A 26,740-nucleotide genomic window follows, 5' to 3' on the forward strand; every position below is an offset into this window, starting at 1 on the left:
TGTTTTGGGCCATTAAAAAAAACTGTCTCCATATGAGGACGTACTTGAAGAGAAAAAGTCACCACTTTGCATTTTACAAATCAAGTAAACAAACACGGGGCTGTTTATCATATAACTAACTTTTAGGTCTGTGGGATGGAAGGACAGGAGCTTTAAATGTTGTGCCTCCATAATTATTCTAGAGTCTTTACAGTGTTCAGCGCCTGCTGTGATTTAGTGCTACATACATAAACTTGAAATGAATGAATCCACCTGTTCACAGGAGATCACAGGAAGATGACACCAAACATCAGAAGATCTTATTGTGCGCCACAGGGTGGTTTCTTGGGGCTAAAAGCACATAATAAACTACAGCAGAAGCTCACATAAAGCAGGAAATAAGCAGGCAGCACTTGATCTGCTAATGCACGTTTCCCACTTTTATTGTTGCCTCATTCACTAACAGTTCAATGGTGCAAGATTACCATACACAGAATTAGGATATCTGCATGACACATCTATGCTGTACAGCTAATGGATTATAATTATTACAAATACAGTAAACATATTTACATTTTAGTTCAAGCTCCATACAACATAGATATTTACAAAGCATGAAAATGAAACCGGTCTGACAAATAATAAACAGCGTTAATGACGTTTTATTTTTATTTTCTTTTGGTGAACAAATCTGAAAGGGGGCGGGGTTAACTGATATTAATTGTCAGAGGGGGAAGGTGGAAAATATCATGGCTAGTTTTGTTTGAAAGGCATTGTGATGGCCAAACCCGTGGCCACACTCTAAAGTCGTTGCTGGACAAAAGATGGTAGCCAGGGTTTGAAACCATTAAATGCAAAGGAAGATAATTGGACCACACCACCACTTCCTGCTGAAGGGGGAATGTGTGTTTTCTTTACTTTAAAAACAAAGTATTTGTATTTAATTAAATATTTGAGTTTAGGGTTTAATGGGGTTTTTGATTTTCTTCTTTGGTGTTTAGTTTATTAACAAACTAGATTGTACTGCATTGTTTGTGATTTATGATTGTGTTTTGTTTGTTACCCCTCATGTGTCACAATGGTCTGATCAGCCATTATATATACCTTTGTATGTCATTTCATGTTTTAGGTCAGTTATGTTTGTTTGTAGCAGTCATTTGGTTTGTTAAGTTTGCAGTCTTTGCCTGAGTTCAGTTTTGTTTCTTTGACCTCTTTTATGAGCTCAACATTCATTACTCTTGTAAATATAATTTTGGGGGTTAAATAAATGGAAACTATATTTTTCTAATAATTCCTGGGACTCCTCCTGTTTTTCAACTCGGTCCATCACATGTGGTGTCAGAAGTGGGATCCTTCAGTTGAGGAGACAGGATTTTTTTTTTGCATTTTTCTGCCCTTTTTTGTCCCCTGACAAACTTTTTGAGCCATGCAGAATGCTGTGCGCCCAAAGAGAGGAAATAAAATGGAGGCCAAAGAGGCCTTGCAGCAGCCAGAGAGGGAGATGGAAGAAGGAATTTCAGTTGTGGCTGGAGACACTGAAGGAGAGGATACCAGGGAGCCAACTCTGCTTGATATTGCTGGGATTCTTCAGGCTTTCATGGGACAGCAGGAAGTTCGAGATAAAAAGCAGAGAGAGGATGCTATACTGCAAGAACAGCGTTTTAAGAGTTTGCAACACCAGTTTCGGCTTTTGCAAATGGAAGTGCAGGCCAGAACCACCCCACTTCCAGAGCCCACATCAACTGATCCAGAGCCTGTTGAAACTCCAGCTGATTATCAGACACAAGCAACATCTCAGCATGAGGGTTCTGGCTCAGCCTCCATATTAACAGGTCAGTCTGTGCATATTCATCATCCTAAACTAGAGAAACTAGCTGTTGAAGATGATGTTGAACATTTTCTGACCACTTTTGAGAGAATTGCAGCTGCTTGTCGCTGGCCAGAGTCAGACTGGATTTTTCACCTCATTCCTCTTCTTACTGGTAAGGCTCGAAGTGCCTATGTTAATATGGATGTGGACGATTCACTGCAATATGATAAGGTAAAAGCTGCCATTTTGCAAAAATATGATATAAACCCAGAAACATACAGGCAAAGATTTCGCTGTCTTGAAGTTTTTGATGAGAGTCCCAAGGAACTGTATGCAAGACTGAAAGAACTTTATGAAAAATGGATTCAGCCAAAAAACAGAACTGTAAAAGAAGTTGGTGAAATTATTATCTTGGAGCAGTTTTTAAGAATGCTGTGTCCTGAGCTTCAGGTCTGGATTAAGGAGCATAATCCAAAGTCTGCTGCAGAGGCTGCCACCCTGGCTGATGTGTTTGTAGCTGCCCGAAGTAAGCGTCAGCCATGGAGCAACAGTGCATGGAAGGCTGCCAGAGATTCACGTCGGTCGCAACCCCCTCAGCATCCTCAGAGGTCAGCGACGGGTGTGGGTAAGCCCTTTACAAGGGAAAAGCAGCCTCTGAATACCTTGAAGCCAGGTAAAAGGCCACCAGTGTGCTACCTTTGTGGACAGGAAGGTCACACTAAGCCCATGTGTCCTAATAATCAAAGCAAATTATCTCAGATGTGTTTTGTGCCTCACCAGAATGTGGATATTACATCTGAGAGAAAGCAGTCAAATAAAATCACCACAGTTAAGATTAATGGACAAGAAATTAATGCTTTAATAGATACTGGCAGCACACAGACTCTGGTACACAGGAAATATGTGTCAAACGATTACACATGCTCCTCTGAAACCATATCAGTTTGCTGTATACATGGTGATGAAAGACCATACCCTACTGCTGATCTGTTTATTGAAGTGCAGGGGACACCCTATCTGTTAAAGGTTGGTGTAGCTGATAATCTGCCCTATCCTGTAGTTCTTGGGGAGGATCTGCCAGTCATCTATGATCTGTTGAGGGAAGTACATGAGTGTAATGTTGCTATAAAAAGGGCTCAAACTAAAAATCAGGATGAGCATTATGCAACCCTCAGTGCTTTACCCTTCTTTGAGGCTGAACTAGAGACAGAACCCGGGAAGTCTCGGAAGCCACGCAGTCAAAGAAGAAGTGAAAAATTTCAACACACTGTTGGAAATACATCAGTTCAGGCTGCTCCAGATATGCCTTTAGGTTTTTCAGTACCTACAAACATTAGACAAATGCAGCAGGCTGATCCAACTTTGTCTGCCATGTTGCTGAGGGCTAAGGAAAAGGACTCTGTTGAATCTGACACAAATAAAGAGCTGTACATTCTGCAAGATGGCATTTTATACCACCAGCACGGCCAGGTTAAACAGTTAGTGGTCCCTAAAGTAGCCCGTGAAACAGTGCTTACTTTGGGGCACTCTATTCCCTGGGCTGGCCACCTGGGGAAGCATAAGACCACCGCTCGCATCAAGCGATATTTTTTCTGGCCTGGTTTTTGCGCTCAGATGTTGCTATGTTTTGCAGGAGTTGTCCTCAATGTCAGAAGACTTCAATTAGGGTCCCCACCAAAGCACCACTCCAACCTCTCCCAATCATTGGTATACCATTTCAGCGTCTTGGCATGGACGTAGTTGGTCCTGTAGAAACAAGTAAATCTGGAAATCGCTTTATGCTAGTCATTACAGACTATGCTACGAGGTATCCTGAAGTCTTTCCACTAAAAACTGTTAAAGCAAAAACTGTAGCTTCCTCATTGATTCAACTGTTCTCAAGGGTTGGATTCCCACAGGAGATTTTAACTGACCAGGGCACTAATTTTATGTCCACACTGTTGAAAGAGGTCTATAAGCTGTTAGGCATCAGGAGTGTGCGGACAACCCCTTATCACCCACAGACAGATGGACTGACGGAGCGCTTCAACCAAACTCTCAAACAAATGCTCCGAAAGTTTGTCAATGATACAGGGTCTGATTGGGACCAGTGGCTGCCATACCTCCTTTTTGCCTACAGGGAAGTTCCTCAAGCCTCCACTTGCTTCTCCCCGTTTGAGCTTCTTTATGGCAATGAGGTGAGAGGCCCATTGACCCTGCTAAAGGACTCATGGGAGGGAGAGCAAGTTAAAGAGGAATCGGTCAATGTTATTTCATATGTCATTCATATGAGAGAAAAGCTTCAGCAGATGAGTGAACTGGCTCAGAGCCATATGGCAGCTGCTCAGAGGCAACAAAAGACTTTGTTTGATAAAAAAGCTCGCCACAGGAGTTTTGTCCCTGGCCAGAAGGTTTTGGTAATGTTGCCAACTTCTGACAGCAAGTTGCTGGCAAAGTGGCAGGGACCCTTTGAAGTACAGAAGAAACTTGGACCTACTACCTACAAAGTTTCCACACCAGGTCTCCAGCGAGGGAGTAGAGTGCTCCATGTTAACCTTCTTAAGGAATGGATTCCACGCACTGAGAATAAAACGGAGGGTTTGCTTATTCACAGCGTGGATGAGGAGGAAGAAGTTAATGACTACTTGCCTTCAGTAACAGTCTCTGTCCTGGACCTGAGCCATCTCACCAGTGAGCAACAGTCTCAGGTAACACCTCTGATTAATTCAGACATATTTCAAAAGTACCCAGGTCGCACGAGTCTGGTGGAGCATGACATTGTTTTAAAACCTGATGCAGCTGTGAAGCGTATGAGTTACAGGATACCGGAACGCTTCCTGGTGGAGTTAAAGGAGGAGGTGGACCTCATGCTGTCTCTTGGAATCATCCAACCTTCAACAAGTGAGTGGTGCAACCCTGTTGTGTTGGCTCCGAAAAAGGATAGCACGATACGTTTCTGCATCGACTTCAGGTACCTCAATTCCATATCAAAATTTGACTCTTACCCGATGCCACGCATTGACGATCTCATTGAGCGTTTGGGGAAGGCAAAATATCTAACGACCATTGATCTCTCCAAGGGATACTGGCAAGTACCTCTCACTAAACAGTCTCAAGAGTTGACAGCATTCCGTACTCTGTGGGGATTGTTCGAGTTCACAGTCTTGCCAGCAACATTTCAAAGACTAATGGATAAGATACTCTGTGGGCTCTCAGCATTCACCTGTGCGTACCTTGATGATGTTGTTGTTTTCAGTGGAACTTGGGAAGAGCATGTGGATCACCTAAGGATCGTGCTGGATCGGCTGTGTTCCGCAGGCCTTACCATCAATCCAGCAAAGTGTGCTCTTGCTAGGACTGAAGTCCAGTACCTCGGGTTTACTGTTGGAGGTGGGACAATTAAACCACAGGTTGACAAAATTAATGCAATTGCATCATGTCCTCTTCCACAAACCAGGAAACAGCTGCGATCCTTCCTCGGCATGGCTGCGTTCTACAACAGATTCATTCCCAACTTCTCAGCTAGAGCAGCCCCACTGACGGACAGGATTGGCTCAAGATGTCCCAATAAGATTCGGTGGACAGCTGAAGCCGTTGCAGCTTTCAAAGACCTTCGCCAGTCCCTGAGTAAGAACCCTGTTCTGCACTCACCAGATTTCACAAAAGACTTTACATTGCAGACTGATGCTTCTGAAAGGGGTTTGGGAGCAGTGCTTCTGCAGGGACCACCAGAGGATCGACATCCTGTCGCTTACATCAGCCGTAAGCTGCTACCAAGGGAGAGCCGCTACGCAACGGTTGAGAAGGAAGCCTTGGCCATTAAATGGGCACTTGACTCTTTCAAATATTATTTGCTGGGAAGAGAATTCATCCTTCAAACTGACCACAAAGCCCTGCAGTGGCTGGAAAGAATGAAAGACACTAATGGGAGAATCACCAGGTGGTATCTGGCTATGCAGCCATACCGGTTTAAGGTTCACTATATCCCTGGTAAAGACAACACCACTGCTGATTACCTCTCTCGCTGCCTGATGGAAGATCCAGAAGTGGGGGGGTGTGTGATGGCCAAACCCGTGGCCACACTCTAAAGTCGTTGCTGGACAAAAGATGGTAGCCAGGGTTTGAAACCATTAAATGCAAAGGAAGATAATTGGACCACACCACCACTTCCTGCTGAAGGGGGAATGTGTGTTTTCTTTACTTTAAAAACAAAGTATTTGTATTTAATTAAATATTTGAGTTTAGGGTTTAATGGGGTTTTTGATTTTCTTCTTTGGTGTTTAGTTTATTAACAAACTAGATTGTACTGCATTGTTTGTGATTTATGATTGTGTTTTGTTTGTTACCCCTCATGTGTCACAATGGTCTGATCAGCCATTATATATACCTTTGTATGTCATTTCATGTTTTAGGTCAGTTATGTTTGTTTGTAGCAGTCATTTGGTTTGTTAAGTTTGCAGTCTTTGCCTGAGTTCAGTTTTGTTTCTTTGACCTCTTTTATGAGCTCAACATTCATTACTCTTGTAAATATAATTTTGGGGGTTAAATAAATGGAAACTATATTTTTCTAATAATTCCTGGGACTCCTCCTGTTTTTCAACTCGGTCCATCACAGGCATCAACAGAAAAATAAACACACAGAAAAAAGTGATGAGGTGAAGAAAGACACAATAAGTCTGCTGTCGTTTTAGATGTCACCAGCTACTTTGTATAGTCCTATATCTCTGATATTAGAAAAAATTAAAATGAGTTAAAATACACCTTTATTTTGATAGAGCTCAGATGGATGCCTCGCATGACTAATGAGTAGATCTCCTCCAAAAAAATAACAGACTTCTAATTCACTCAAACCGCTTTCTAATAAAGAGGAAGCACTAATGTAACTCACCTCCTCAGTCGAGCTGCAGGGGTTACATGTTAGGTCTGCTTTTCCTTTCCCCCCTCTCTTACATTCAAAGCCTCTCTTAGTTCACACTAGAACAGGCCGCCACACCATCATTTGGTTTAATATGAGTGGAACAACTAAACCGCACAGACTTTATTTGATCAGTTAGTTGAACCTTTTATTAATATGTGCAAAGAGCTGCAAACTAATATTTAAAGATTGCAAACAATAAATACACAATCCAAAATAAAAACACCTCTGCAAATGCAGTGGAAACGTTTGCTCTGGCAGCGCTTCGCATCAACATGTATATGAGGTACATTGCACTTTTCAGACTTGATCTGTGCATAGGTGCATCTTTGATGTGCAGCTCAGAGATCCACAATCCAGCACGTTTCTGTTTCTCTGACCGTCAGGCTGGCTGACCCGAGGTCACGTCAGAGCTTTATTTTTTATCTATATGTAACAGACAGTTGGTACCTCTCCTTCCATCCATTTCATACGACACAGCAGGCAGACTGCTGGTTGGTTGACCAGAGTTTTTCAATACCTTTCTGCATTAACACATCTCGAGAGGCGTAGGTGCCAAAAAGTGAATCCGAAGCCGAATGTAGCAGCTGCAGCACGGCACACAGAGCAAATATTTTCATGGGGTAGTATCAGAAATAAGACCTTTGAATATGTAGTCCCTTTAACTTCTTTCCTTCTATTAAACCATTCATTCATTCTTTTTCCTTAAGTCCTTCTAACCTTTTCACTGTGTTTTCTTTGCGTCTTTACAAGAAGAGTGTAAAGTTAATAGCAGTAAATGTCAAGGCTTTCTGATTCTCAGTGAGATAGAGCGAGCTAGAGGAGCAGAGAGGAATGTGTTAAATGAGGGTTAACTACCACACTGATCCCAGAACAGACTGCATGTACAAATCAAGTTCTCTCCTTAGTTTGTTTTCATCCTCCTAGTCCTCGTCCTCATCTCCTTGTAACCCTGTTTTTTTTCCTTGGGATGAAAAAGCAAAAAGGGGCCCAAATCTACTCCTGCAGGAACAATCGGTCATTGTTTGTTTTTTAAACTGCTGAGATATGAAGCGATCCGCGCTTGTTTGTCTCTAGTTAGTCTGCAGTTTTTATGTTAACACAAATGCATGAGTATTTTACTGACTCACTAACTGACACTGGCACTTTCGGGGGTTTAGAGGCGGCGTATGTACACAGATTGAGGAGGATCTAAGTATGACGTGGATGACAGTGGAAATCGGGCGTGGCCCTCCTGTCAAAGTTCATTCCCACTTTGAGTTTTTGTTTCAGAGACGGTTCAGCCTGATGCAAATTCACTGCGAGAAGAAAAATACCCTATAAATCTATTAGCAGCTATAGTTTAGGTAGCAGAGCGTAAACTAACACGTCACTTGGAGATGTAAGCTGTCTCATTTGGTTCATTTTTGTTTTTTGTTTGAAACTGAGCAAACCTGGTCTTCTCCTGAGGACTGCTGCAGGTATCATGCGAGCATGTTAATTTAATAAAAAACCAACAACAAAAAAACCCAAAATAGAATGAAACTCATTTCAGGAGACAAATAAAACTGATAGAGACATTTTTTTTGTACAGATGATTGGCAAACGGAAAGTTTCTAAAGAGTCGTGCACACACAAGTAGACTACTACAACATGCTACTTAGTTAGGGGAGTTTGGGAATGACAACCAAGCGGAACAAAATTAGACCCAAACATTGTCATCGAAACAAAAACACAAAAAGCTGAGGGGAGGGAATAGAGAGGAGGAAAGCTAAGCTGGCAGCGGGGTTGCTGGAGGGAAGCGGGGAGGCAAAAGTTCTGTGGAACTTAAACGTTTGAGTTGCATGAAAAGAGACTTAAGCCACAAGTCTACTTACAAGAGAAAACCGTCAAGAATCACAATGATTAATAAGTTTTAACACTTGGTATTTTCTGTATTTTCAAAGGCTTTTCAGAAAGGATGGAAGCGGTGGTTTTCCCGCGTACCGCTCCGCCCGATCAGTTCTTCGTCAGGCTGCCACGCCGCCTCGCCAGCTTAGATCTGCTGGGAGAGTTTTACGTCTATCCTGCCTCCGACGTTTTTCTCACCTTGGTGGCCAGCTCCTTCTCACGATCCACCAGCTCTCCATGTCAGCGGAATCGTAGCCGCTGCTCTCGCTCGGCGTGATGGCGCTTTCAAAGGTGGTGCTTGAGATCTGCAAGGAGATGGAGGTGGACGTGGACAGAGTACCCGAGCTCACACTGGGGGACAGAGACTCGCTCAGGGACTTGGAGGTGGGAGCTGTTCCCACGGGAGCCGCCTCTCCCAGCTTCTCTCTCAGCGCCAGAAGGTGACGGGTCTTTTCATCCACCTGGACGAAGGATGGGGGCGAATGTGAGGTGGGGAGAAAAGGGGAGGGTTAGTCATGTAAAGTCTGTACTCTAAAAAAAACTTTTTAGAATAGCACTTTGGTCTTTGAGTTGAAAAGTCTTTTTCCCTCTACGATATTAAACAGAGATTCATTTCTTTATAAATCTTTTAAGGCCCCACCTCCTGCAGCTGCTCCATCTTCTCTAGCTCCCACTGGTGCTCTAGGACAGCGGTCGCCAACCTTTTTTGCGCCACGGACCGGTTTATGCCCGACAATATTTTCACGGACCGGCCTTTAAGGTGTCACGGATAAATACAACAAAATAAAACCAGTACCGGTACCGAAAAAAAGAAGATTTATTCAGAACACACGTGAAAAGACCCAGGAAAACCGAGTTAACGATAAAAACGATAACAAAATAACGCTGAAAACCGATAAAAACCCTGAAAACCATACATTTTTCACCCGAGCCTCAACTCTCGCGGCCCGGTACCAAACGACTCACGGACCGGTACCGGTCCGAGGCCCGGGGGTTGGGGACCGCTGCTCTAGGATGAGGCTATCTCCTCTGGGCCTCCAGCCAGCGAGGCTCTCCTCGCACGTAAGCCACTGATGTGTCCAAGACCTTCCTCCTCCTCCTCTGCATCCCTGCTCCGGACATGAGCCCTCATTAGGATGAAGTTCTCCACAGAATTATGATAAAACAGCTGCTGTTCTTTAAACATGTTTCATGGCCGCCCACCTGGGCTTTCAGTGTCAGACATCTTACACAAGCTCAGCTCGTAGATCCCAGTCACTCGGTTGCTATAATGAAGCAGAAGTTATGAACAAGGAAACTTTGTAACAGGGCAGATATCTTTGATTGTGAAACAGAGATGGCCACAGTGCAGCAGCCCAGATTTACCAGTCAGGAGTTTTGGAGTATCCAGTCCCAAAGAGGTTCTTGAGAGAACAGGTGGGGACAACTTGGCGTCTCGGGAGTAAAAGACCATGCAGATGTCTTTGGTGATAATGGCAGGCTGGATGCAATGGTCCAGCTGCAGAGAGGAGATAAAGGGTGTGTGTTAGACACGATGACATCAAGACACTTAAAAACACGTACAAACAGGTACAACACGGCGGAGCAGCGGCTGACCTCCAGATACGCAGATAAGGTCATGTAGATCTTCTCTCCATAGGGAGTGACGCGGTTGAGCAGGAGGGAGTTGTGCAGGGATCTGTCCCACACTGCCTCAAAGCGATAGAAAGTGCTGAAAAAGACAGAAAGAGGAAAAGTTAGCTTGACAGCATTATTTTTTATGAAGTCCTACTTGGTGCTAACATTACAGGGTCTCTGTTTACAGCAGTGTGTCATGCTGTTAAAAAAAAGTGAGTGACGTGAGCACAGTTCTGACATATCAGGAAGTGAACACAGTGACTGAAGCGGTGTTCACATTCATCCTTGAATCATGACAAAACGTGAGGAATTGCACTGAGGTGAGACCTTGACAACAGATAAATCAGGAGCCACAGAGTGTCAAGTGTCAGCCGACACCAATCGGGACAATGATAAGAAATTAATTTACAGACACGTGAAAAAGCAGTTTAAGGATCTGGATCTAGATTATTACACCACATCATCATTATACCTGTGATGCAGCAGCTGATGGAACCAACTTTAGCAGCACAAACTTGAGGTAATCATTTTTTATTAGTGTTTCACAGCAGTGTGGATGGATTTCTGGCCCATTTGTCTTTACAATGGTTCTTCGGTTCATTGAAGTTTGCAGATATTTATTCATTCACAGCTTTCTTAACATTCAATCATGTTAAAGTCTCAACTTTGAGCCACTGCAGCACCACTCTGTTGTTGCTTTGCTGCTGCGCTCTGGAGTCAGACCCAACGATGATCTCTTTGACTCTAGAGTACTTCATGGCTCACTCAGTGACCTGGACACTTTGCAGGTTCTTTGCCAGCAAAAAAAAGCCCAAATAATCATCACCCGAGCAAAACCGTTGGTATGAGGTGTTTGTGCTGATATGCCGTGTTTGGTTTTTACCAATGTTGAAGCTGTGCATTAGGGCTTAGGTTTTCAACTTTGCAAACCTAACCCATGCTGCCATGTTGTATTTAGAGGGAAAATGGTTTCTCCTGGAAGCCTTTCCAAACAGGCCATATATGTTGAGTCTTTTTCTAATTGCACTGCCATGAACTCCAACATTTAGCATGCTAACTGTGGCCTGTAGAGCCTCAGATGTGTGGGGTGAATTTTCTGGGACGTCCACTCCTGGTAAGATTGGAAACAGTCTTTGATTTTTTGAACTTGCAAATAATCTTTCTTGCTGTAAAATGATGGACTTCAAAGCCTTCCCACATTCATGGGTATCAACAACTGCTTCTCTCCTCCTCAGTATGTTACCACTTACCTGAATACGCCACACCAGCAAACTGACAGTAGTGGTTACACTTACTGATGATCTATTGCATTTGATTAGCACCTGGCTGATACTGACCCTCTTAACTAATTATGGAAATAGTCTTGGATGTACTTAGTTTTTTAAACATCTGAATTTCGGCTCAGTGTTTGTTAAATAAATAATGACCTGGTATAATGTGTTATGTGTTGTTCATCTGAGGTTGCATTTACCTCATATTAAGACCTACTAAGGACCTGATTTTTTTTAATTATGTCCTGATACATAAAACCTGAGAGCTCACATAACTGCATATGCTCAGAATATACAGCACACATGGATACAAATTAGTGCCTTGCAGCAGCAATCTTAAGACCATCACTATGAGCTCTATACAAGGTTACACTGTTCCTGTTATTAACAGCAGGGGGCACTATCAGCCACAGACTGAGAGCCAGATATGCTCTGCTGGTGCCTCATTGTTACTGAGGTAAGACTCTATAGCAGGGGTAGGCAACGCCAGGCCTCGAGTGCCGGTGTCCTGCAGGTTTTAGATCTCACCTTGGGTCAACACACCTAAATCAAATGATTAGTTCATTACCAGCCCCCTGGAGAACTTCAAGACATGTTGAGGAGGTAATTTAGCCATTTGAATCAGCTGTGTTGGATCAAGGACACATCTAAAACCTGCAGGACACTGGCACTCGAGGCCTGGAGTTGCCTACCCCTGCTCTATAGTGAGAAACAGCTGAGGGGGAAAACATTGATCTGGAAACGTCTGAGTGTTACAGAGGATATACATAGCACTGTGGTTCAGTGTCACACAATCACAAACAAATACAGAAAAGTACTACAAAGGGTGTTGCCTCCAAAGATCGCTTTTACTGGTTTGGAGCTTAGGAGGCTTAATATCGACAGGCATGAATGAAGACAGATCAGAACAGCTGTTTGATCACAGCATCCAGTACCAACACAATCATCCACACTCAAGAGCCCTGTTGGCTTCAGAGTCAGCAGCTGAATGTCTAAAATATGAAATGTAATTTTTTTGGTCCATCAGCTACAGCTACAGCATGAACTGCTTAAAGTGAGAAGCAGCCTAAAGCCCGACAGATTCATCTTTCCAGACTGAAAATATCTCAGAGTGAACCGAGTGGTGCGTTTTCAGTGTGATCTCACAAAGTCAAATCCCTTTAATGATGTTCTGTCCTGTCTTCTTCTATCAAAAGCACACAAACACTATAAAACATTGTTTCTGAGCTTTGGGGTTTTTGTTTACTACAGAGAGGTATAGTACGACTAGACCCTAAAGGTAGGCTGCTCACCTACAAGCAGCTCACGAACATCTTTCCAATGGAGCTCGCTGCCCTTCTCGTGGATGAGGGTCACTGTGATCCTCCGCTGGATCCCCTGCAGCAAACATAACAGGAGCTCAGGATCACAGTGGGCACAGCTAGAGCAACATTACGCTTTAAAAGAAGAGATTCAACTGTATACAAAGGAAGCAGTTACCACTGTGTGAGTAATAAGAAAACAACATGTGCACCAATCCTGTACCTGGTGCAGCAGGTAGGTACCATGGCAGGGCAGGCCTCCACTGTGATCCACGATGGCTGGGATGTACCTGTGCATGGAGGGAGGAGGTGACACAACATCCGTTCGAGGAGACAATATAATTTTTATGTTTTCTTTAAATCTTGCTGACACACTGACCCAGGTTGGATTTGGTGATGGTGTTCATTCAACTTGGTGGCTGGAACTTGCGTGCGCGCACACACACACACACACACACACACACACACACACACAAGCTCAATGTTAACAAGTGGGAATTTGTCTGAATTTAAGAGAAGGTGAATAAAAGTGAGGAGTATTTACTACATGCTTTGGGTGACTAAATGGAGGATGGATAGGTGACATGAAAACACTACTGACCCTTTATACTGAGCCAATAGCTCACACACTTCTATTAAATCTGTCTAAAGAGCCAGTAATCACAGAGGATAGATACTGGAAGCAAACTGAAATGTTAGGAGGAACTAAATCACACATTACAACACCAGTGGCAGCACCCTGCTGTCTCACACATCAGGATCACGGTCCTGTTGAAACGGGCTAATCGCTAAAGCTCACAGTTGCATTCGTCTATACTCAATATGATCGAAAAAACAATTTCAAACAAACAATTAAGAAAGGAACAAGTAAAAGATCTACTATAGCCAAAAGAAGACCATTTACAGACTATAGCGCTGTGAAAAAGTATTTGCCTCCTTTCTGATTTTGTATCTTATTGCATATTTGTCACACTTACACCTTTCAGATCAATACATTTATAACATTAGACAAGAATGTCTAATATGAAACGGCAGTTTTCAAGGGCAAAAAGCTATCCAAACATACTTGGTCCTATATGAAAAAGTAATTGCAGTGAAAACCCGATACCTTGTGTGTCACCTCTGACACCAAGAACTGCAGCAAGCGTTTGGTGCTAGAGGTCACATTTTGAGTTTGTGAAGATATTTAAGGTAGACACACGTAATTAGCGGCAGCTGTGTTGTTGATCGGGGGGAAGCAAACAGTTTGTGACCACTGAGCTGCTGTTAAATCCTGGAAATAAAGAATCTGAAGGACAAGATGAGTAAGGCTGGAGTTATTGGACTCTATCAAGTTTAATAACTTCATGCATACCAGTGACATCGCGTCACCGTCGCCAACGAACACCCCAGTGGCTTCAAGCCTAGGCTTAGCCTCTACAGGAGAGGTTTCAGCCATGAAAAGTGTGTCCATCACAAGCCCACCACCATGATCTCAGGCCTTGAAGCAACAATCATGAAAACTAATCTTAACTGAGAGTGTTGGATGTCCTCATTGTTGCAGAGCACATGGACAGCATACTCACCTGGTTCTGTGGGCCAGCAGCACATGTCACACCATCCATCACCCTTGTCTTCACATTCAATCTTGATCTGAGAGAAACCTGAAGACAGAAACGTTCAATGATAAAAACACACAGTAGAATAAAATTGTAAGACGTCATCAGTTGATGCAGTTTAAGGACACTTGTTCTTCTGTGCAGTCTCACCTGGAGCTCACGTTTCTAGTTCATGCCATCATGACCAAAGATTCTTCAGTTAATAGTTTAAAGATGTCCATGAATGCACTGCTAACTGCTCTTCACCCTTATAAAAATCAACATGCATTTAGAATAAGAAACACTTTTACAAAACCAAAAGCTTCACTGTACTTAGTGATTTATATGTCTAAAAAACAGGTTCAGTTTGTAACTGAGAGAGCAGCTCGGTGGTGCTGAATTATATTTCCAATAGAAACACAATTTCATATGTTGTAGTAACAACACACTGCCACAAGATGGCAGCCTAGGCCTACTTTACCATGCTGTTCCAGTAAAAAAGAAAAAGTGACAGAGCCCTGAAAGAGTGACAGTGACACTTTTTATGAACTCATCTGTAATGTGTCACCTTTTCTGTAGAATGAAGAAGTGCTTCCCTTCTTTTAAAGTAAATACAGGCTTACAAAGATCCTCTTAACATGTTTCTGAAATAATCCTAAACACAATCATTAAACCAAAAATGCAAGAAACAATTTATTTAATCACTCTTCTTAACTTAATTCCTTAACTTAGTAAAAAAAGAAATAAACAAGAACTTTTCTGCTGTCTCACCTCTGTCAGTTTTCATGCTTTTGCAAGAACAGGTGGAGGTGCAGGTGGAACTTTGACTTCACTGTGGTTTGTATGTGCAGGCAGGAGTGTGACATCTCAGAACAGCAGAGGATTGTCGAGCACGGTGACTCCTGCTGCGACGCCCCCGTCTGACTGTCCTGAGCTCTTGGTCCTCAGCAGACGGCCCACACACTCATTCATCACCATGTCTTTACCCTGCCTGTAAGAAAAGCAAGAAAAGGCTAACATTAGAAACAGCCACCAACCAATCCCTTTTACTCCACCACCCAAAAACCAGTGAGAAACACTAGCTAGTATTAACTTGGAATCAAAGTCCACTAATCCCCAGGCTCCCAGCATAACATACAGTCCAACACAAACTCCACAAACTGTCTTGCTTCAGCTGACTTTCCTTCACCTTCTCTCCAGACAATCTGTTGTGCTCTTTTCAGCACAAAGCCACACTCCTGCTCACTGATCCTCACCTCTTTTTAACCTAGTCTCAGCAACTTTGTCCCATAGCTCGCACATCCTTTCCACCTCCATCTTTCTTCCCAGCCAACTGATACATACCTTTTCTCCTTCCTTAAAAGCCAGCCTAAGAAATACGATTTTATAAACGCCCGATAAATGAAACTGTCATTTTCAAAAATCGTATCATCCAAATTCATGCAGCGTGGCTAAATTAAGAATGAATTGCAAACCCGAGCTTCCTTGCTAACATGATTAACAGCTAAATACTATCATAGTGGAGGTGTAAAATTACTGCTAAAATAGCTCATATGAACCCTGATACTGGACTATGTATTTATCAAAACAAATGATCTGATATTACAAACTAATGATTGCTTTTTACAGTATTAGCCCAGAGTGATGTAAGGCAGGGTGGTTAGTCAGCCATAACCTGCTGACAACTTGTATCTGGTAGCTTTTTCACATCCTGATCAATGTTGTTGTCAAGTGTGTCTCACATACACTATTATCTCAGTCACAGTACAGCATGCATGAATCACAGTAGATACACAGTAATGCAAAACAGCAGGCAGTCATGTATGTGTCGTCACTGTTTTGACTGAGGCTAGCTCATACATGGAATGCAAGAAAAATGCTGCATGCGTGTGCAGATCCACACATGCACTGCTTAAACTTCCCTAGTTTAACAAAGGGTGAGCAATAAACAGAAGTTTTCAACATTTTTAAAGATGCTTCTATCCCTCCGCTGTACCTCCTCCTTCTCGCTGAGACTTCAAGACAAACCGTTCTGCTGCTGACAAGGCCATTGATACTGTTTTGTCCCTCTCTGGACCCTGTAGACGAGCGCAACCACAGAGAAATAAATCAGAGGAATAAAATGCAAATGATATTGCTTACACTGAACAGCAACACCCAGGTGAGGATTATGTACACAGACTGACACAGCGACAGGTCTGTTGTCACTTATATCATCCAATCAGGGCTAGACTTGGTGTTGCTTAGACGTGAAAAAAATAAACTCAATGATAATGTCGTTCCAGTTGCTCATGAATACGAATCATGAATCGCAAGTCTGCAGGTTTCATTTTAGTGTTTTTAACTAAACTCTTTGATGTAATCATTCTGAGTGCAAATCAAAAGTTGGACCTGTTCAGAAGTGTAGTTGTCAGTAGGGCTGGGCCATATCATACTGTTAACGGTAATACCGGTATAATTTTGGGCAACGATAGAAAAATGAAATATCGCGATAGAATCTGGGTAAAACGCGCATGCGCAGTGCCTTTGTTTTCATATGCACACGTCGGAAAAAGCATGGCGGCGAAAGCAAATCGTTGAATGAAACGGATGAACCAGAATTGGTTTGTAAAAATGCTGCAACTTCAGTGGTGTGGAACTGGTTTGGCTTTCGTCCGTCAGATACACAACAAAGCACTATTTTTGGTAGCGCATGCTAGCGGGCCGTCGTTATTACTAGGGATGGGTATCGTTTAGGTTTTATCCGATACCGGTGCCAAACCGGTACTTTTGAAACGGTGCCGGTGCTTAAACCGATGCTTAAAGAATGGAGAACACAAACTTGGTCCAAAAACCTCTCATGTTCAGCTGTTTTTTTGTAAAAAGATAACAATGTTAGCCTTTTCTGCAGCTATGGGGCATATATGGTATCACTCTTGGCTGGAAGCAGTGCTTAAACAATGGAAAAAACTTTGTCCAAAAACCTCTCATGTTTAACTGTTTTCCACTTTTTCTTTGGTCATTTTAGCCTTTTTGGCCAGGGTGAAGGGAGTATCTGCCATCAAACAAGAAGACAGCCGCATGTAGCTATGATGATGTTTGCTAGTTCACCTTACATGCATTAATGTAATAACGTGGTTAGCCTACTCAACGTAAATTATACACGAACAACATTAAGCTACTCACGCAGAGAAGAACGGCTGCTGCTGCCATCATCATCCGTCATCATTTCTGCTACACTGGCAGGGCTAGGGGCCAGGACTCTCCTCTTCGGGATTTTGGGGGATGTTGCTAACTCCAGGACCGATAACAGGCACCACACCCGCAGTAGATGTGCACGGTGTGAGGTCTCGCAGCAAGCTATCAAATACGGCGCATTTTTCGGCTTTTTAAAAAAAACGCTATGCGTCGCCAGGTGTTTCATCGGATTTGAGGTGTTACCTCCTTTGACAGTATCACAGTATCACCTTAAAGCACTTGTTGCAGGCTGCTGAGTTTCCATCTTTTGCTGTGAAGTACAGCCAGACTTTTGACCGCTTCGCCTTGGGCATTTTTAATCTGTAGCTCTGCTCTAAAAGAACGTACGTACCTGGGCCCGCCTACTATCCTCGGAAACGTAAGATGATTGGCTAGAATCTAAAGTGTATCACAGCTCAGGAAAAAAAAGCACCGAAATGTGCGCTGCTTTTCGGTCTGGTTACTACGGTTTATGTCAGAACCGGTGCCATCATGGCACCGGATACCGGTACCCATCCCTAGTTATTACTGTGTTTTTTGGAAAATACGGCACACTTAAAATCAATCCTTAGAATTTTCTGAAAATCGACAGTGCCCCTTATAATCCAATGGGCCTTATGTATAAATTCTGGTTGTGTTTACTGACCTCGAAACGATTGTATGTACATGGCGCTCGAAAATCTGTCAAATGTTTTAGTACGACTTTGCTAAGCTACGAACCCGCACCGCTTGATGGATTGTCGGAGCATTACGGCTATCGTAGGCAGGCGCCTTGCGGAGTGATACGTACTGTGCTTCAACATAATATTACCGTATTGTGTGTGTATAACCTCTTTTTAAGTTTTGTGGATATTATACATGGTTATGCTGAGGATATGTCGGCCAATTTCCACTGGAAATGCCTTTTGGTCAAACTGTCAGCGAGGAATTTGCATTTGCACAGGAAATGGAGATCACTCACCCAGTGAAAGTGCAACTGTCATTTAAACTCAGTCTACAGTCAGACCAAGCCACCTTGCCAAATTTATTTACACAGCTGTGTGGCCAAAGGCAGGGGGCCAGCTTGGGTACAGCTCTAAACATTAACCTCTTTAACTGCAGCTGAACGCCATCCCTTATTATCTGCTACTTATAATGCAGTTATAAAATAAGATCTACGGGTTTTCCTAATATCATTCACCACTGAAAAATATTTTGGTCTGTTAGATATTTCAACAGCATACACAATTTACATCCAATACTGTAACAAGCTTACTTAGCAGCATTTTTTTAATCAGATAAACTCAAATGAAACAAGTTGGTTAATTGGTAACAATTTCAAGTTTCAAATCATGTCACTGTGTGTTTATTGTAAAGGAGATTAAAATGCATGATAGTTTGAACCCACCTGAGGGACTCATTAAGTTTGATCTATGAATTCCTCATACATTTTTGCTTTATAGTGGCAGAAATGTTGATCATGAAAGCTTTTTGTAGTGAACTATGCTGCTTTCACCTACAACATCCAGAGCACACAGTACATGTTGCTATAAGCTACACCACATAGCTGCTATAATTTAAACGCACCAACGATTTGTGTATAATCGTTATCACCAGACTATGTCTCAAGAGCATATGATCTGTTGACAAAACTCACTGTTATGAAGATAGATTGGTTCCAGTGTCTTCATGAAACGCTGGCTTTATCCATCTTCTGGGGCGTGCCTGCAGTGGAGTTCTGAAGAGTTCCTTGTGAGGGAGCTGCTGGTGAAGATCACAATGTCCTCCTTGATTCCTGCCATGAGCTTCAGTCTTTCTGATGTTTCTCAAAGATGCCTCTTTCAGTGGGTCAACAGAACATCTGGCACAGGACAGCTGTGATGAAAGAAAAGGAAGAAGTTTCTCCAAACCTCTGGGCTAACGAAACCCAGCTGGGTCCTGATGGTCTCCCAGACTACTTTCACCCCGGGTGGATGTAGCTGTTCATAATAATCTGCACTCTCTTCACTATTATGAAATGAAAAGAACAAGTTACACTACAGTACTGATACCTTCTGCTGCTCTTTTCAAACTTTCCATGTTACCGGGCTGTAGAGTGCTCTGAACATTTTAACACTTTTAAATCCATTACACACTCACAGTCTTATGTGAAAATCTCCTAAGGACAGCATTACATTTTTGCTATTAACAGTAACTCTGGACCTCTGTGGAGTGTGCAGATGATCTCATTACTGTCTAAAAATCCAAGGAGTGCTGAATCATTGAAAAATACACAGTAACAGGTGTGTAGCATCGCTAACTAGGCAGCAACAAGCCTCTAACACAGTGTGTGTATGCTAGCGGCTAATCTAGCAAACAAATGAACAGAGTGGTTTTAGGTGTTGCCCAAGGATAAGATGATAAGCTGTGTGTCTTTTTTATAATGACCTGCTTGAATTTACCTTAATCGAAGGAGTGGTCAGTGTGGGTAAAGCCATGAGCAGATAAAGTGGATGAGTGGGACTAGGTAGGTGTGCCGAAAAGAGGCAACAAAGCTGAAGAGTGTGTTGAGAACATAGTGGCGCTGCCAGCAGGTTTCCGGCTAGCAGGAAGGCTTTGGGTACCACCTCCAACATTGGCAGTCCCATTTTGTGAAAGCCAATTAAAAAAATAACTAGGTTTCCATGTGTAATTTGTGTGGAACAATACTGCACAAGAAGCTAAATAGATTTAGAAAAACGAAAAAAAAAATTGTTGAAGAACAGAAGATAAATGTCCTTTTTTTATATCGTTAACTGGCCTGCTGTGTGGTGCACAGCGTTAACAGGCCAGCATTCAGACCCCAGAGTTTAACGGCCAAGTTCGAGTCTCTGACGGTCTGTCTGCTACAGCGGGGTAGGCCGAGCGAAAGACAAAGCTCCGGGCTCCTCCTTTTTCCAGCTTTTTTTTCCATTACCATTTATTTAGATTTCAAGCTGCAAGTAAAAGCTCAGGGAAACACTTTTAAAGAGCACAACGTGCACATCGCGCAACCAGCCTTTCCAAATTAGCTGGAGACCACACATTTTTGCACTCAAATACTCAACAAATTTCACACACCCACACCTGCTTTTTTCCCTGCACACCTCTTTCTACACTTATTTCTCAACAACCACTCCTTTTTCATCTCTGCTACCGTGCCTTTATTACATCCTCTTAGCTAGCATCAATGACTCCCTTCTATGGATTAGCTAAACCAACTTTACATAACAAGTTTCCCCGAAGAGCCCACTTCTCATCTTACCTGCCTAGATTTCAGGACCTAGCAAGGACGGTAGTTACTGACAAACACATTTAACTTACCAGAAAAAACAAGCAGCGGACCTCCTCTCAGCGTCCTGCTCTATCTGCCATTCCCGAACAGAGATAAGCAAGTTTCTCCATGACTGCAGCTTTGTTTGGCCTGCTAAATTGGCGCCCCGGCGGCCACGCCCCCTGCCGTGACATCACGCTCCAAAGCCCCATAGACAATAGAACCAAATTTTTAAAAAAAGAAGAAAAAAAGAATGTTGTTGTTACATTATGTTATGACATCATCATGATGTCATAACATGCCTTTGATCTGTGAATCCTTAAATCCGGGTAAGAAGCCCAAACTTTCATGCAGTTTACTTGTAACACTCGAGATTGCAGCATTCAAAGGTACGCCTGAGAAAAATTTTAAAACAGTTGAATCTTTAAGACAGTCACTTCATCAACACTCTGACATGTCTCAGAGTAAACACGGCAAAGGCTTTACTACAATGGACCACCAAAATCCAGAGCCAAATTCTGATGAAACACATTTCCAGCTTCCACTCAAGAGGAAGCGAGGCCCGAATTATGTTGCACAGAATTGCAGAAGTGACGACAGCTGCTCTCCACCAAGGAAAAAAAGACGAATCTGTGAAGAAAAAACTGTGTTGAAAAGAAAATACAGTCAGATTTCCAAAGGCAGCAAAAACAACTCTGAGAGCTACTCTCCAGAGAGAAAGAGGATGAGAATAGACACTGAGAAAAAAGAAACAGCAGTGACTCGGAGCATCCAAAAAAGTTCTTCTTCAAGGACTATCCAACTCCAAGTTCAGAAAAAGAACGATATGAACTTGAGTGATACCAAAAACTCTCAAAACACACCAAAAGACAACAAGAGGCCAGAACAAGCTGCAGTGACAAAGAGCAGCCAAAAAAGTTGTTCGCCAAGGACTATCCGACTCCTAGTTGAGAAAATGAACAATATGACCTTGAGTGATACCAAAACCTTTGAAAACACACCAAAAGACAACAAGAGGCCAGAACAAGCAGCAGTGACACAGAGCATCCAGAAAAGTTCTTCGTCAAGGACTATCCAACACGTAGTTGAGAAAATGGACGTTACGACCTCGAGTGATACCAAAACCTCTGAAAACACTCCAAAATACAACAAGAGGCCAGAACAAGCAGCAGTTAGACAGAGCATCCAGAAAAGTTCTTCGTCAAGGACTATCCAACACGTAGTTGAGAAAATGGACGTTACGACCTCGAGTGATACCAAAACCTCTGAAAACACTCCAAAATACAACAAGAGGCCAGAACAAGCAGCAGTGACACAGAGCAGCCAAAAAAGTCCCTGGTCCAGGACTATCCGACTCCCAGGTCAGAAAACAAACGATACGGCCTTGAGTGATACCAAAACCTCTGAAAACACACTGAAAGACAACAAGAGGCCAGAACAAGCAGTAGTGACACAGAGCATCCAAAAAAGTCCCTGGTCCAGGACTATCCGACTCCCACGTCAGAAAACAAACGATACGGCCTTGAGTGATACCAACACCTGTGAAAACACACCGAAATAGAAAGAGAGCCCAGAAGACCAGAGAGAAACAAATGTGTGGATCATTGGGTCCAGTTACATCAGACGAGCCGAGGGTGAAGCAAAAGAGATTTTCGGAGAAAATTTCGGACTTAATACCAAAGTCCAGTGGTTTGGCAAAGGAGGAATGCGCTGGTGGGGAGTCCTTCCTCGTTTTTATAAGGAGCTATCCACACAGAGCCCACCTGACATACTGGTAATCTATGCTGGGGGCAATGATTTGGGACTCTTTTCTGCTTATAAACTTTCTTCTGTCATTGAGAAGGAATTAATGCAATTGCACACAGAGTTCCCCTCAATGACAATTGCATATTCATCCATCAACGAGCGTCAAGTGTGGATATATGGAAATCCAGGCAAAATCAATAAGGACAGGAAGACTGTGAATGCCAGCATTAGAAAGGCTGTCGACCGCTTCGATGGAGTGATTATTGAGCATCCGCATATCAGGTTTTTCGACAACTCCATTTTTTTGCGCAACGGAGTTCATTTCTCCAAGAAAGGAAATGAACAGTCCAGAAAACCATACGTTGTTCATTTTAGGCAATGTGAGCAACATATAGCTAACATGTGCTCTCTTTTTTCTTTTCCTCTGCCTCTCACCCCCCAACCAGTCACGACAGATGGCTGCCCCTTTCTTAGCCTGGTTCTGTCAAAGGTTTCTCCCTTTTTATAAGGGAGTTTTTCCTTTCCACCGTTGCCAAGCGCTTGCTATTAAAGGAGATCATTCGATTGTTGGGGTTGATAGTTTAGAATCTAAACTAAACTAATAAACATAAAACATCAGGTGAGGGGTTCACATAGTAGGGAGCACTACAAAAATTACAAATAAAAACATGTAATTGGCGGCAAATCAAAAATAAAAAAATAAAAAATTGAAAAATATCTCTTACTGCTCTGTTTATTTCCTTAAATGAACACTTGTACTTTTTGTCATAGAAGAATAAGAATATTAATATGAATATGAACACCAAAGCGTTCCCAGGCCAGCCGGGAGATATAATCTCTCAGCCTGTCTTGGGTCTGCCCCTGCCTCTATCAGTTTTATTTGTCTCCTGAAATGAGTTTCATTCTATTTTGGGTTTTTTTGTTGTTGGTTTTTTATTAAATTAACATGCTCGCATGATACCTGCAGCAGTCCTCAGGAGAAGACCAGGTTTACTCAGTTTCAAACAAAAAACAAAAATGAACCAAATCAGACGGCTTACATCTCCAAGTGACGTGTTAGTTTACGCTCTGCTACCTAAACTATAGCTGCTAATAGATTTATAGGGTATTTTTCTTCTCGCAGTGAATTTGCATCAGGCTGAACCGTCTCTGAAACAAAAACTCAAAGTGGGAATGAACTTTGACAGGAGGGCCACGCCCAATTTCCACTGTCATCCACGTCATACTTAGATCCTCCTCAATCTGTGTACATACGCCGCCTCTAAACCCCCGAAAGTGCCAGTGTCAGTTAGTGAGTCAGTAAAATACTCATGCATTTGTGTTAACATAAAAACTGCAGACTAACTAGAGACAAACAAGCGCGGATCGCTTCATATCTCAGCAGTTTAAAAAACAAACAATGACCGATTGTTCCTGCAGGAGTAGATTTGGGCCCCTTTTTGCTTTTTCATCCCAAGGAAAAAAAACAGGGTTACAAGGAGATGAGGACGAGGACTAGGAGGATGAAAACAAACTAAGGAGAGAACTTGATTTGTACATGCAGTCTGTTCTGGGATCAGTGTGGTAGTTAACCCTCATTTAACACATTCCTCTCTGCTCCTCTAGCTCGCTCTATCTCACTGAGAATCAGAAAGCCTTGACATTTACTGCTATTAACTTTACACTCTTGTTGTAAAGACGCAAAGAAAACACAGTGAAAAGGTTAGAAGGACTTAAGGAAAAAGAATGAATGAATGGTTTAATAGAAGGAAAGAAGTTAAAGGGACTACATATTCAAAGGTCTTATTTCTGATACTACCCCATGGAAATATTTGCTCTGTGTGCCGTGCTGCAGCTGCTACATTCGGCTTCGGATTCACTTTTTGGTACCTACGCCTCTCGAGATGTGTTAATGCAGAAAGGTATTGAAAAACTCTGGTCAACCAACCAGCAGTCTGCCTGCTGTGTCGTATGAAATGGATGGAAGGAGAGGTACCAACTGTCTGTTACATATAGATAAAAAATAAAGCTCTGACGTGACCTCGGGTCAGCCAGCCTGACGGTCAGAGAAACAGAAACGTGCTGGATTGTGGATCTCTGAGCTGCACATCAAAGATGCACCTATGCACAGATCAAGTCTGAAAAGTGCAATGTACCTCATATACATGTTGATGCGAAGCGCTGCCAGAGCAAACGTTTCCACTGCATTTGCAGAGGTGTTTTTATTTTGGATTGTGTATTTATTGTTTGCAATCTTTAAATATTAGTTTGCAGCTCTTTGCACATATTAATAAAAGGTTCAACTAACTGATCAAATAAAGTCTGTGCGGTTTAGTTGTTCCACTCATATTAAACCAAATGATGGTGTGGCGGCCTGTTCTAGTGTGAACTAAGAGAGGCTTTGAATGTAAGAGAGGGGGGAAAGGAAAAGCAGACCTAACATGTAACCCCTGCAGCTCGACTGAGGAGGTGAGTTACATTAGTGCTTCCTCTTTATTAGAAAGCGGTTTGAGTGAATTAGAAGTCTGTTATTTTTTTGGAGGAGGTCTACTCATTAGTCATGCGAGGCATCCATCTGAGCTCTATCAAAATAAAGGTGTATTTGAACTCATTTTAATTTTTTCTAATATCAGAGATATAGGACTATACAAAGTAGCTGGTGACATCTAAAACGACAGCAGACTTATTGTGTCTTTCTTCACCTCATCACTTTTTTCTGTGTGTTTATTTTTCTGTTGATGCCTTTCAAACAAAACTAGCCATGATATTTTCCACCTTCCCCCTCTGACAATTAATATCAGTTAACCCCGCCCCCTTTCAGATTTGTTCACCAAAAGAAAATAAAAATAAAACGTCATTAACGCTGTTTATTATTTGTCAGACCGGTTTCATTTTCATGCTTTGTAAATATCTATGTTGTATGGAGCTTGAACTAAAATGTAAATATGTTTACTGTATTTGTAATAATTATAATCCATTAGCTGTACAGCATAGATGTGTCATGCAGATATCCTAATTCTGTGTATGGTAATCTTGCACCATTGAACTGTTAGTGAATGAGGCAACAATAAAAGTGGGAAACGTGCATTAGCAGATCAAGTGGTGCCTGCTTATTTCCTGCTTTATGTGAGCTTCTGCTGTAGTTTATTATGTGCTTTTAGCCCCAAGAAACCACCCTGTGGCGCACAATAAGATCTTCTGATGTTTGGTGTCATCTTCCTGTGATCTCCTGTGAACAGGTGGATTCATTCATTTCAAGTTTATGTATGTAGCACTAAATCACAGCAGGCGCTGAACACTGTAAAGACTCTAGAATAATTATGGAGGCACAACATTTAAAGCTCCTGTCCTTCCATCCCACAGACCTAAAAGTTAGTTATATGATAAACAGCCCCGTGTTTGTTTACTTGATTTGTAAAATGCAAAGTGATGAGTTTTTCTCTTCAAGTATGTCCTCATATGGAGACAGTTTTTTTTAATGGCCCAAAACAAGTCATTGTTTACAAAAATATACATTTTATTCCGCAAAATGAGGTAAACAGTGAAGAAAAGTATGAGAAAAGGGAGCATAGGATCTCCGGAGACTGTGGCAACTAGAATTATTGTATACATGTGTGTATTAAGGACTGACACAGACAAAGAATTAATCATACAATGAAGCAATGTACTTTTTAAATGTTTATTAAAACCATTCAAGTATTGAGTCATGAATAAAACAGCAACCTCTGATCTGCTAATTGGGAAACAGAGGATGTCAGTGTATGTTTCAGTGCTAGTTGTACAAATTGAGTGAGATGACTTTACATTTGAATAGATTCGATTACAAGTTATATTTGGTTTTAATTGAATGAGTTCAATTTGATTTAAATCAAGCCAATTCACAACATATAAACTTGAAATATATGGTAAGATAAAGGTTGTGCAATAATACAGAGGAAGCCCAAACGATCAAATGACCCCCTATGAGCAAGAAAACTCCATTTTCGGCAGAACCAGAATCAGGGAGGGGCGGCCATCTGCCTCCACCGGTTGGGGTAAGAAAATGAAACGAAACTATAGGAAGACAAAGAGGAAAGATGTTCATGATATATATGAAACTTTCCGCTAGCCCTGACTAAAATATTGTTTTTGACAGGAAAGTATTGTTTCATTCATGTTTATTCCACGAGGTGGACAGCAGGAATAGAACAAACCAGATACTAAGAAATAAAGTATACAATGAAATATTCTC

At 42.2% G+C, this 26,740-nt stretch overlaps 2 protein-coding genes across 3 annotated transcripts; one reads left to right on the forward strand and one right to left on the reverse strand.

Annotated features, from left to right (window-relative positions):
- Positions 1–638: 638 nt before the first annotated feature.
- LOC146364237 (kinesin-like protein KIF1B) lies at positions 639–20,951 on the reverse strand. 2 transcript variants are annotated; one of them, XM_084917324.1, is made up of 13 exons: positions 20,835–20,951; positions 19,171–19,388; positions 16,315–16,396; positions 15,090–15,309; positions 14,307–14,384; positions 13,121–13,166; positions 12,965–13,031; positions 12,733–12,817; positions 10,149–10,263; positions 9,918–10,050; positions 9,756–9,817; positions 9,193–9,661; positions 639–9,013 (listed from the first exon to the last, which is right to left on the reverse strand). In XM_084917324.1, exons 4-9 carry the CDS (start codon positions 15,103–15,105, stop codon positions 10,169–10,171), a joined length of 387 nt encoding a protein of 128 aa, XP_084773450.1. In that variant the 5' UTR covers positions 15,106–15,309; positions 16,315–16,396; positions 19,171–19,388; positions 20,835–20,951; the 3' UTR covers positions 639–9,013; positions 9,193–9,661; positions 9,756–9,817; positions 9,918–10,050; positions 10,149–10,168. The 2 variants fall into 2 exon arrangements, with proteins under 2 accessions (XP_084773450.1, XP_084773451.1); XM_084917325.1 differs by adding an exon at positions 14,490–14,586 and having other exon boundaries at positions 639–9,661; positions 20,835–20,950.
- Positions 19,203–23,206, forward strand: LOC146364238 (uncharacterized). The gene is made up of 2 exons (XM_084916740.1): positions 19,203–19,280; positions 22,346–23,206. The coding sequence occupies exons 1-2, from the start codon at positions 19,203–19,205 to the stop codon at positions 23,036–23,038; spliced, it is 771 nt and encodes a 256-aa protein (XP_084772866.1). The 3' UTR covers positions 23,039–23,206.
- The last annotated feature ends 3,534 nt before the right edge of the window (positions 23,207–26,740 follow it).

The sequence above is a fragment of the Perissodus microlepis genome, chromosome 20, assembly GCF_051167445.1.
Source record: "Perissodus microlepis isolate ML-2025 ecotype Zambia chromosome 20, ASM5116744v1, whole genome shotgun sequence".
NCBI lineage: Eukaryota > Metazoa > Chordata > Actinopteri > Cichliformes > Cichlidae > Perissodus > Perissodus microlepis.